The sequence below is a fragment of the Taudactylus pleione genome, unplaced genomic scaffold, assembly GCF_031769625.1.
Source record: "Taudactylus pleione unplaced genomic scaffold, aTauple2 ptg000454l, whole genome shotgun sequence".
Taxonomy (NCBI): Eukaryota; Metazoa; Chordata; class Amphibia; order Anura; family Myobatrachidae; genus Taudactylus; species Taudactylus pleione.
The window spans coordinates 8,045,848-8,058,565 of NW_028284856.1; the positions used below are offsets into that span (position 1 = coordinate 8,045,848).

The window sequence follows — 12,718 nt, forward strand, 5'->3', positions numbered from 1 at the left end:
GGGAGCGAGTGCAGGGTTAGCGGCAGTAGTGTAGTGTGTGCAGGGAGCGAGTGCAGGGTTAACGGCAGTAGTGTAGTGTGTGCAGGGAGCGAGTGCAGGGTTAGTAGCAGTAGTGTAGTGTGTGCGGGGAGCGAGTGCAGGGTTAGCGGCAGTAGTGTAGTGTGTGCAGGGTTAGTAGCAGTAGTGCAGTGTGTGCGGGGAGCGAGTGCAGGGTTAGCGGCAGTAGTGTAGTGTGTGCAGGGTTAGTAGCAGTAGTGTAGTGTGTGCGGGGAGCGAGTGCAGGGTTAGCGGCAGTAGTGTAGTGTGTGCAGGGAGCGAGTGCAGGGTTAGCGGCAGTAGTGTAGTGTGTGCAGGGAGTGAGTGCAGGGTTAGCGGCAGTAGTGTAGTGTGTGCAGGGAGCGAGTGCAGGGTTAGTAGCAGTAGTGTAGTGTGTGCGGGGAGCGAGTGCAGGGTTAGCGGCAGTAGTGTAGTGTGTGCAGGGTTAGTAGCAGTAGTGTAGTGTGTGCGGGCAGCGAGTGCAGGGTTAGTGGCAGTAGTGTAGTGTGTGCGGGGAGCGAGTGCAGGAATAGCAGCAGTAGTGTAGTGGGTGCAGAGTTAGTAGCAGTAGTGTAGTGTGTGCGGGGAGCGAGTGCAGGGTTAGTGGCAGTAGTGTAGTGTGTGCGGGGAGCGAGTGCAGGGTTAGCGGCAGTAGTGTAGTGTGTGCAGGGAGCGAGTGCAGGTTTAGCGGCAGTAGTGTAGTGTATGTGGGGAGTGAGTGCAGGGTTAGTGGCAGTAGTGTAGTAAGTGTGTGCGGGGAACGAGTGCAGGGTTAGCGGCAGAAGTGTAATGTGTGCATGGAGCGAGTGCAGGGTTAGCGGCAGTAGTGTGGTGTGTGCAGGGAGCGAGTGCAGGATTAGTGACAGTAGTGTTGTGTGTGCGGGGAGCGAGGGCAGGGTTAGCGGCAGTAGTGTAGTATGTGCAGGGTTAGTAGCAGTAGTGCAGTGTGTGCGGGGAGTGAGTGCAGGTTTAGCAGCCGTAGTGTAGTGTGTGCGGCGAGCAAGTGCAGGGTTAGTGGCAGTAGTGTAGTGTGTGCGGCGAGTGAGTGCAGGGTTAGTGGCAGTAGTCTAGTGTGTGCGGGGAACGAGTGCAGGGTTAGCAGCAGAAGTGTAGTGTGTGCGGGGAGCGAGTGCAGGGTTAGTGGCAGTAGTGTAGTTAGTGTGTGTGGGGACCGAGTGCAGGGTTAGCGGCAGTAGTGTTGTGTGTGCGGGGAGTGAGTGCAGGGTTAGCGGCAGTAGTGTGGTGTGTGCGGGGAGCGAGTGCAGGGTTAGTGGCTGTAGTGTTGTGTGTGCGGGGAGCGAGTGCCTGGTTAGTGGCAGTAGTGTTGTGTGTGCGGGGAGCGAATGCAGGGTTAGCGGCTGTAGGGTAGTGTGTGCTGGGAGTGTGTGCATGGTTAGTTGTAGTGTGGGAAGTATATGCAGGGAGCAGGTGTAGGGTTAGGGGTAGTGGGGTGTAGGGTTAGTGGTAGTGGGTGCCGGATTAGGGGTAGTACCCAACCCATGGAAGCTGTCTGCGATACAGGAGATGAGACAGAGAAGGAGGATAGTGCTGCAGAAGGCTAGTAATTAAGGACTAATTAAGCTAATTTGAAACTTCCAATTGATTAATTTGACAATGGGGGGAGGGGGGAGCTGTTTCCTTAAAATATGGATTTTAGAAAAAATTAGACGTCTTCTGCAGGATATAAAATAACTTGAGCACTCAAAATAGAAAAAAACTAAATAAAAAATTCTGCACCCTATTGAATACTAAAAACCCAGCAAGTGAGATATTTTTGGTAAACTCTCACCCAATTGGATATACTCCTAAGAATACCTCTTTTGAAAAATAGTGCAAACTTGTGGCCTTTATGTTACAATAGCTGACGTTATCGAAAGATTGCATTAGCTATCAGGAAGGCTATTTTTTGTTTCTTTTTTACAGCTTGGTACATTTAGCAATATTACAGTCCCCATAAAAATACCTATGAGGACTGCACAGGTGACAAACTAGAAGGATCACCAATATCTGTTGTGGTACCCTAAAATACATGCAAGGGTTATTTAAAAAATGTGAAAACCCTCAGAAAATTGTAGGATATTCCACAAAATGCCTTTAAAAAATAAGCCTTTTTAATTTACTAGAGCAGTGGTTCTCAAACTTTCTTGAATAAGGATCCCTAGAGTATCAGAATTCTTTTTGCGGCACCCCTAGATCAAAAGCTTTTATTTAAAAATTCAGCAAAAATTATTAAATTCTGTAAATTGTGCTTACCTGTCTCCCTTAGATTCAGTTATGTGGAGGTCTTTTTCCACATATTTTATGACTGGCAGCCACCAGCACTAGATTTGCCTATCACATTAACCATAAATTATTTGATTTTGTCCTGGACCACCAACCTGTAGCACCCCTAAAAGTGCCCGGCAGCCCCCATGGTGCCATGGCTCCAAGTGTGGGAACCACTGTACTAGGTATCAAAGTGAGATGTATGCATTATTTTTTTTTGTGATGAAGGGGGCTTTCATTTTGGTAACTTTAAAAAATTTTTATTATTTAATTTATTAAGTTTTTAGGGTGAACATAGAATGTTGTGAAGAAATGATCCAACAGTCAGCAAATACTCAGAACAGTTGCTGACAATTTCTCAGGAGGCCCAGAAGACATTCTATTAATAATTTCTTCTTTCAAGCCCCAGATTTTGGGCTCCAATGAGTAGCTCAGGTTCATGGCAACCTTTGCTCTCATTCACAGGACAGAGACAGCAGAAAAAAAAGCAGCACAGCAGTCTCTAGAGTTCAGAAAATCACATCTACATATTACAATTTAAATAGGACACGACTATGTGACTTCAAACATTCCCAAGCCAGGATAGCTAGTTTTCTTCCTCTGAGTCAAATGGTGGCAAAATTGGGTATAAATCTTCTATGATATGCATGATTCTTAAGACAGTACTGTTTGGTTAAGTACCGTGCTGTTCCCAGCCTCTCAATAAGTTCATCCACACTAGGTATTGGATAGAAATCAAACTAAAGGCCCATATCCACTGCACGACTAATGAACGACTGAACGTTAACGACATCATTATCGTTCAATCGTTCATTATACTGTGCGGTGGATATTGTGCCCACACTAAATGATATGTAATTCAGTGCATCCACGAACACGCACAACCTAACGATATCACTGCACGATTTATGAACGATATAACGATAATGATGTTCATGTAATTCAATCATCCATTTATATCATGTAGTGTATATGCGCCTTTAGACACACTATTCAATTTACGAAATTCATTGCGGAAGCGGAAGCTCCCATCATGTTTCGGAATGAGTACGATAGGAGATGACCACTCACTATGTGACTCTTCAATTCAAATATTTTTTTACATTTCTTTAGACACCATATCTTGTTGGACTTCTAGTATTCTATAGGACTTTAGGTTAACTTTAACGGCTTGTTCAGTAATTATGTCATGTTTAATGACTGTTTTAGAACACAAATCTCTATTTCTTATGAGATATTATTTAGCCTCAAGCTGTTGAATAGTTGAGGGGGTTTTAAATACTGTTACTTCAGGAACTAAAGGTACTCCGGTTACCAGAAGGACTAGGGTGGCTGGCAGAGCTAGTCTATCCTTCCAAGGTGTTATAAGATTTACTTTACATGGTAGATGTGTCCAGGCTTTCTTTTCCCCGGTTGGTACACCTTATAATTAACCTACCCACTTTTTATATTATTTCAAATGGTCCTTATCATTTCGCCAAAACTTTAATCCAGTCCCCAGGAGCAAAAGTGCGTAACTGGGCCTTACTATTGTACACCCATTGTTGTGCTTGTTGGGGCCTGTTCCAAGTGCTCTTTCCCTCTCGGTACCACTGCAGCTATTCTTTCCTGCATCTGAGAAACATGCTCAATAACGGTCTTATAAGACTTCGGTTGTCCCTCCCATGTCTCTTTTGCAATATCTAGCAATCCTTGGGTGTCTCCCATACAGAAAATCAAAAGGTGAGACCCCCGTGGATGATTGTGGTACCTCTCTAATGGCCAGCAATAAATACAGTAACAAATAATACCATAACTCCACCACTTTTATTAGCATATTCTTTAAAGTTTTATTAAACCTCTCCACTAAACCATCCTTCTGGGCAGGGGCGTATCTATAATGGGTACAGGGTGAGCGAAGCACATGAGCCCCTGGGTCCAGGGGGTCCCACACCGCACACCCTTCACCAATATAGTTTTATACTTACCTGTCCGTAGTGCTGCTCTGTAGAGCAGCAAAAATCACTCGGAAAATGGAGGAGGCCATTTTCCTGGTGACTTGCGAATGTGCAGTTCTGCTGTACCCGGGAAAACAGCGCGGGCACCATTTTCCTGGAGACCTGCACATGCGCAGTAGATTCTTGCACTAAGCCAAAATCTACAGCACAGCCAGAGAGAGGAGGGGGCCTGCAGTCTACACACGGGTCCCCTACTCTCTTAAAACACCCCTGTTTCCGGGGATGATACACAGAGGTCCTTAGCTGAGTAACCTTTAACAGATGGCACAACCTTTTTCATGATTCTTACACGGGGAACTACTGGTAATAGTGCCAATGACTGCAGGGAGTCCCCATTGGTTGCCTGAAATGGTAGGGACAAAGTATTTTTTTTTTTATGGGCACACTACCCGCCACTGTGAGGGACAAGTGGGGTTAGCTTTCCTCAGTTTAGTTGTATATCAGGAGAACAAGCTCTACTCGATCTCTGCAGCAAATGGGTTAAAGAATTCCATTAATATGACCTGTTGGGGGTACTTGAGGACTGGAGTTGAGAACCACTGTTCTACCTGGAGATTACTATGGGGACATGTACTCAACACTAGTTTGTTGTGCTCTGCACTCCTATATTTCATTGTTTGCAAAAATGCTGCAATTGAGAAGAATTTAATTAAGATTATCTTGCCACTTGTAGTTCCCCAAGAATGATACTAGGCAATAATAAATCAGATATATATGAAACAATAGAAACGTGCTTTCACCTGGCACCACACATGGATTTTTCCCCCAATCAAACAATACCTTTTTGCTATACTTGATCCAATGACCTCTGGAAGTTGGATAGATTCTGAGGAAATACATTTCTCATCCTGCATTTTGAATCGGATAGGTCGCTGCACTCCCCAGAATATCTCACTAAGTCCGGATAAAACAATCTGTCCACTGTCATCCTTCAACGAGATACAGTATGCACATGAAACTTGGGTGAAGCATGCACAAATACAGCAACTATGCTACAATGGCTGATGACATGATTATTAAAAAAAAATGAAGAACATTTTCATTATGGCACCAAGGATGAAAAATCATAAAATAAAATACAGATCTAAAGGTGCCTACACACATAGCGATGTGCTCACAATCCGACCTGAGGCACGATTTCCCCTGAACTCTCCCCAGGCAGCTCCCCGGCAGTCGTGGTCACGATTTGGAGCAAAAAATTTCCAACCAGACTTAAGATCTATCGTGCATCCAGTTCATTGTGTCCCAGATTGGCAAATCTGCCCTACAGCACAGCAGATCTGAAGATGCGATGTATGACAAGCGGAGATGCGCATTGGCATCGTGATCATGAGTAGAAACTCACAATTTGGGCATATTTTACACGATTTGTCATCACAATTCGTCGAAATCGGGCAAATCGTGTAAAAAATCGCCATGTGTGTAGGCACCTTAACACACACTGAAGCATCTGTATAAATGAGGACTGCTATCTCTCACATAAGAAACAGACAACACAAAGGTATCAAATTGCTGTGGAATCAATAGAGGGTTACTATTAAATATTTAAAATGAGAATATTTATAAACAAAGTTAACATAAAATGTTCTGTATTAACAGAACATATTGGTGAAGCTAAAATGAATTCAATATCATTATTCAAATGTACATAAACCTTATGGAGATGACATTAGCTAATGGGGTCAAGTTCCGAAATGCGAAGCCTTTCAGGATATGTTAAAATTGGTTAACACTGCAGACCACATGGATAATCATGGGGACTGCACTACTATATCTCGCATATCACCTGCATTCAAATTGCTCTGGTCCATAAACCATGCGCGGTTTGACAAAAAGCAACTGTGATTTAATCTACAATAAACTACAGTCAGGTGCATAAATATTGGGACATTGACAGAATTTTCATATTTTGACCTCTATTCACCACCACAATGGCTTTGAAATGAAACAAACAAGATGTGCTTTAACTGCAGACTTTCAGATTTAATTTGAGGGTAATTACATCCAAATCGGGTGAACGGTGTAGTAATTACAACGGTTTCTATATGTGCCTCCCACTTCTTAAGGGGCCAAAATTAATGGGACTATCAACTCAAAAGCTATTTCATGGACAGGTGTGGGCTATTCTCTCGTTATTTCATTATCAATTAAGCAGGTAAAAGGTCTGGAGTTGATTCTAGGTGTGACATCATTTGGAATCAGTTGCTGTCGACTCTCAATATGAGATCCAAAGAGCTGTCACTATCAGTGAAGCAAGCCATCATTAGGCTGAAAAATCAAAACAAACCCATCAGAGAGATAGCAAAAACATTAGGTGTGGCCAAATCAACTGTTTGGAACATTCTTAAAAAGAAAGAACGCATCGGAGAGCTCAGCAAAACCAAAAGACCCGGAAGACCACAGAAAACACCTGTGGTAGATGACAGAAGAATTATTTACCTGGTGAAGAAAAACCCCTTCACAACAGTTGGCCAAATCAAGAACACTCTCCAGGAGGTAGGTGTATATGTGTCAAAGTCAACAATCAAGAGTAGGCTTCACAAGAGTGAATATAGAGGGTTCACCACAAGATGTAAACCATTGGTGAGCCTCAAAAACAGGAAGACCAGATTAGAGTTTGCCAAACAACATCTAAAAAAGCCATTACAGTTCTGGAACAACATCCAGATGAGAAAAAGATCAACTTGTACCAGAGTGATGGGAAGAGAAGAGTATGGAGAAGGAAAGGAACTGCTCATGATCCAAAACATACCACCTCATCAGTGAAGCATGGTGGTGGTAATGTCATGGCGTGGGCATGTATGGCTGCCAATGGAACTGGTTCACTTGTATTTATTGATGATGTGTCTGCTGACAAAAGCAGCAGAATGAATTCTGAAGTGTTTTGAGCAATATTATATGCTCATATTCAGCCAAATGCTTCAGAACTCATTGGACGGCGCTTCACAGTGCAGATGGACAATGACCCGAAGCATACTGCAAAAGCAACCAATGAGTTTATTAAGGCTAAGAAGTGGAATGTTATGCAATGGCCACGTCAATCCCCTGACCTGAATCCGATTGAGCATGCATTTCACTTGATGAAGACAAAGTTGAAGGGTAAATGCCCCAAGAACAAGCAGGAACTGAAGACATTTGCAGTAGAGGCCTGGCAGAGCATCACCAGGGATGAAACCCAGCGTCTGGTGATGTCTATGCGTTCCAGACTTCAGGCTGTAATTGCCTGCAAAGGATTTGCAACAAAGTTTTAAAAAGTGAAAGTTAGATTTAGGATTGTTTAGTTTGTCCCATTACTTTTGGCCCCTTAAAAAGTGGGAGGCACATATAGAAACCGTTGTAATTCCTACACCGTTCACCTGATTTGGATGTAATTACCCTCAAATTAAATCTGAAAGTCTGCAGTTAAAGCACATCTTATTTGTTTCATTTCAAAGCCATTGTGGTGGTGAATAGAGGCCAAAATATGAAAATTCTGTCAATGTCCCAATATTTATGCACCTGACTCTATGCATATAAAAATAGGATTACTTACTTGGTGGTATGTTATCTGTAGGTTCTTTTGGTCCTTATAATAACAATTATAGGACTTCAGTAGTGAATGCAGCTGACCTCTAAAGTAAGAAAAAAAAGGACAGCACTCTGTATATAGTTAGTTAATACCTTATGTAATACACATAGAAACTTCAACACAACAGTCCAATGAGATATTAAAGGGTATATAAAAATACAAGTATAATCTTTACACATGTAAACACAATGAGCAGGATGTATTAAGGATGGCATCATGGATGCGGTATATCCCGCCACTTATCGGGTACATACCAGTATTAATAACACCGGTATGTACCTAGAATTGCGACTAAAATTGCAAAGAACAGCTCTTCCGATAAGAGCTGTCCTTTACGATAGAACTTTATGACCCTAGAAGTCCCTCTCAGTATGAAGCGCGTTTGGCAGGGGACACTGGGAGGGAGCCCACAGGCTTCTATTGGGCAACACCATCTACAGATGGCGTTGCCCACCAGGTCCAAGCTCCAGAAAGTATCGCATTCTGGAGCTTGGTACATATGGGAAATGCGGCCAAATTTCAAATATAGATGTTTTATGATTTTTGGCTGCATTTTCCTTTTAGTACATCCCACCCATTAAACTTTATAGACACAATTTATACCATTTTATTATGATGCATAATAAGGACACTTTTGACCAGCTTCAATTAGCTGTGGCACTTACTGCGGGCTTGAAGCCTTGGACTTTAATGTGGATCCCAGGTTTTTCTATTTTGGCCTTGCCATTACAGGACTTAGGCCCTCATTCAGAGCCGTACGCTCTGAGCAGAGTGCACGCTCTGAATGAGGGCCGGCCTCCATGAAAATGGAGCGTCCTTCTGGACGCTCGTATAGCTGTGGGTCACCACCCACAGGCTATACGAGCGTGCATTTTGATGGCCGCGATGGTCGAGACCATCGCGACCATCGAAATTGCGAGCCGGAGCCTGCGGTTTAGGTTTTCAACCGCAAGCTCCGGAGTGATTTTGGCTCTATCAGAGCCAAAATCACTCCCACTGACATCACTAGTGATGTCAGTGGGCCGGCTTTTGACGGGAGGCGTTCCCGTGGGAACGCCCCCGTCAGGGAGGCATGCCCCCGGCACGCCTACCAAAGGGGGCGTGCTGTCAAACAACATTGACAGCACGCCCCCTTTGATCGGACACAACGAGCGAAGGACTTTCCTTCGCTCGTCGCGTCTGGCGCATGCGCACGACGGAGCTCCCTCAGTCGTGCGCATGCTCAATCCAGAACATCGACCCACTTGCGAGCGGACAGCCGCTCGCGAGTGGGTCTGAATCAGGCCCTTAGTCTCTTTCTCAAAGCCCGATCGTGTCATACACAGGAATCAGAGCAGGCTTTCCTTAATTTTAAGGAGAGTCTGACAAAAGCACCTGCATTGGGAATACCTGATTATGAAAAACCTTTTGATTTGTATTGTACGGAAGCTGATGGGTGTGCAGCAGGCATCCTCACACAAAAGCATGGTGTTGCCAGTAGGCCTGTAGCATACTACAGTGCAGTTGGACACTGTGGCAAGATCACTCCCAATGTGTTTAAGACGTGTAGCAGCAACTGCTCTATTGGTCAGTAAGAGTGAGGATGTAGTACTAGGCCATGATATGATTGTCTATACTCCCCATGCTGTATCTGCTTTGCTAAACTCTGCCCAAACCAGACATGTCTCCTCAGCTAGGTTCACAAAATGGGAACTAGCCTTAATAGCACCTGCAAACATCACCATCAAAAGGTTCAGTACATTAAATCCAGCTACGTATTTACCATATGTGCAACATGATGCACAAAGGGTGGAGAGAGGTGAGCCATTGGCAGCAGGTGAGTTCTGCAGGTATATTGATGCACATGATTGTATGGAATATCTGAATCAGACCTTTACTGCAAGACCTGACATACGGGATACACCTTTAGAAAATGTAGATGTGACATTTTACACGGATGGGAGTTGTCATAGACAGACTGACACTGGAGAATTATGTACAGGTTATGCTGTTGTAAATGACGAAGACATCATAGAAGCCGAACCTTTAGGACCACCACACTCGGCACAAGTGGCGGAACTGGTGGCACTAAAGAGAGCGTGTGAATTAGTGAAAGGTAAATCTGCTAATATCTATACTGACTCTAGTACACGATTTTGGTGCCTTATGGCGTCTGAGAAAATTTATGACAGCAGCAGGCAGACCAATAGCACATTCCAAACATATAAAAGGACTACTAACAGCAATCCAATTGCCAAAGGCAGTGGCAGTAATTAAGAGTAAAGCCCATACATGTAAAGATGATCCGGTGTCACTGGGCAACAACAGGGCAGGTGAAGCTGCAAAATGGGCAGCAGGGTTAAAAATGAATGTACCAACTGAACAAATCATGACTTTCCAAACAATTGATATGCTGAAATTAATTGAGATGCAAAATTTGTGTTCTACCCAGGAAAAGTCAGTCTGGAGGTCCAAGGGATGTGAGCAAGAGTCCTCTGGACTCTGGAGGGACGGACAAGGTAAGCCAGTGGCTCCCAAGGCATACTACCCCAGCCTGACTGAGGCAGCACACAGTCTGACTCATCTGGGAAAGCAAGGTATGTGCAAATTGGTGAGAGCATACTGGTGCGCACCGGGTTTCTCTTCTCAAGCGGAAAAGAGAGCAATGTCCTGTCTGACCTGCTTGAGGAAAAACATTGGGAAAATGATCCCTAGCGAACCATCTCACATTCCTCCGACTGACGGACCTTTCCAGGTAATACAAATTGATTTCATCCAATTACCACCCTGCAGGAATCTCAAGTATGTATTAGTGTGCGCTGACGTGTTTTCCAATTGGGTTGAGGCATACCCAGCTGCCATTAATACTGCTGCGTTCACTGCCAAAAGAATTGTTCAGGAGTTTGTGTGTATATACGGTATCCCTAAAATTATCGACAGTGATAGGGGTACCCATTTCACAGGTGATGTTTTTCAAAATATGTGTAAGCTGATGGGTATTAATAGTCGACTTCACACCCCCTACCGACTGCAAGCCAGTGTCAGGTGGAGAGGATGAACGGAACTATTAAAAACCAACTAAGTAAAATCAAGGCAGAGACTGGACTAGGATGGCCAGAAGCATTACCGTTGGTCCTACATAGCATAAGGACCACTCCTAGACCCCCTCTAAATCTGTCCCCCTTTGAAATACTGTTTGGTAGCCAACCTCATTTGATTATAAGTCCGCAGGAAGATTTGAAAGGCAACAATGAGGTAACTGTAAAGTATCTTATATCAATGATTAAACAGTTAAAACAGCAACAGCAGAAACGGAAATTGTTGTCCCATGATATGCCTGAAACAAACTGTCATGATGTTGAGCCTGGAAAATATGTTATGATCAGAAATTTCTTGCGTTCAGGTTGTTTGACTGATCATTGGGAGGGTCCATATCAGGTGTTGCTGACAAGTACCACATCTTTTGAAGGTGGCCGAGAGAGATATCTGGGTCCATTCCACTCACTGCAAAAAGGTCAACCAACCGGTGGAGAAACAAGGCGGAGACAAGGCTGATAACCTGGACCTGTCGATCACGAGCTTGTTCCGGGAGGATTAAAAGGTTGTAATGAGATACCTGAGCTAAAGAAATTTGCAGGTCCTTGCTGCGTCGATGGACTGGCCTGCTGTGTTCATTTTTATATTCTCTTCCATTGTTTTCATCATCCTGGTTTGTTCGTGGATTTCTGGTTTCTGTGACGGGGGACCAATAGAGGAGATGGGAGCTGATGACAGAATTGATGGAGTAGAGTCGAAAGGAGGAGTGCTATGCCAATCAGGGGAGTGTTTGACCAATCTTAGTACTGTAATTGTTAAGAGATCTGCTATTTTGGATACTCGGAGACAGTGTGAAGGTCTATCGTCTGAGGATTATTGTATGTGTGAGTTCTGTGGGTCCGTAATTGATGAGAGATGCATCCAACGGTGTCAACCCAAGTATAATCAGTATTGGGGTGGGTATCATTTAGAGGATTATCACACCATGGTGGGCAACATTTTTAACCAAACTGACTGTTGGGTGTGCTCTCATGTGCCACAAGGACAGCATAATGTAGGATTAGTGCCCTTCCCGTTAAATATCTCTGAAATCCTAGAATTGCAAAAAGGGAAGACACTGGACGGAAAATTTCTTAATACCAAACCACCCCATTTTAAGCTCCACCAGTATCAAGTAGACAAATCACTTTTATGTTTAAACATCACCAACTCCAATGAACCAGGAAGTTGGGAGGTGACTGGGAATAATCAGACGATGACCTTCTCACTAAGAGCTGACCATGATCATTGAATTATGAACTGTTACGCAAAATTAGGTCAGGTGGAAGACACTTCCGGTATAAATATACACTGAGTAACACCAAAGAAATGGTTGGTAGAATACCAGAAGGGTACTGTGCTAAGATTATACAACCAGAAACATGTATTTGCCAGATGGGAGAACCTGAGATAGGATCATTTGTGAGGGAAATGTGTTTGATGATCATGATGCATACTATTCCCTATGTTCTCCCAGATGATGTATATTGTATTTGTGGAAGGAAAGCATATAAGTGGCTCTCTCCGAGTTCCGAAGGTTTGTGTTATCTGGGAAGAGTAGTCCCAGAGGTTATGACCCTCACACATGTTGAAATGCTTGGTATTTATAAAAACACACCATCACCATATCTTCACACACAGTATGAACACTGGGACAAAAGAAATATGATACCTGGTGATGTGCATAAAGCCACTCAGTTAATTAGTGAGACAACTGGCTTTCAAGTTTTAGTAGCATTGGATCCCATCAGGATCACTCGGGGTACACTAAATTTTAGATACAGTACTGTATATCCAA

General features: G+C 43.7%; 1 protein-coding gene across 3 annotated transcripts in view; it reads right to left on the reverse strand.

Moving 5' to 3' along the window:
* Positions 1 to 12,718, reverse strand: part of RASSF6 (Ras association domain family member 6) — a 77,692-nt gene that overhangs the window by 41,921 nt on the left and 23,053 nt on the right. For all 3 annotated transcript variants that reach the window (XM_088448248.1, XM_088448247.1, XM_088448246.1), the window contains 2 exons: positions 7,831 to 7,909; positions 5,079 to 5,227 (listed from right to left, as the gene is read on the reverse strand). In XM_088448248.1, the coding sequence (XP_088304374.1) occupies positions 5,079 to 5,227; positions 7,831 to 7,909 (228 nt within the window). The remainder of the gene's footprint in view (positions 1 to 5,078; positions 5,228 to 7,830; positions 7,910 to 12,718) is intronic.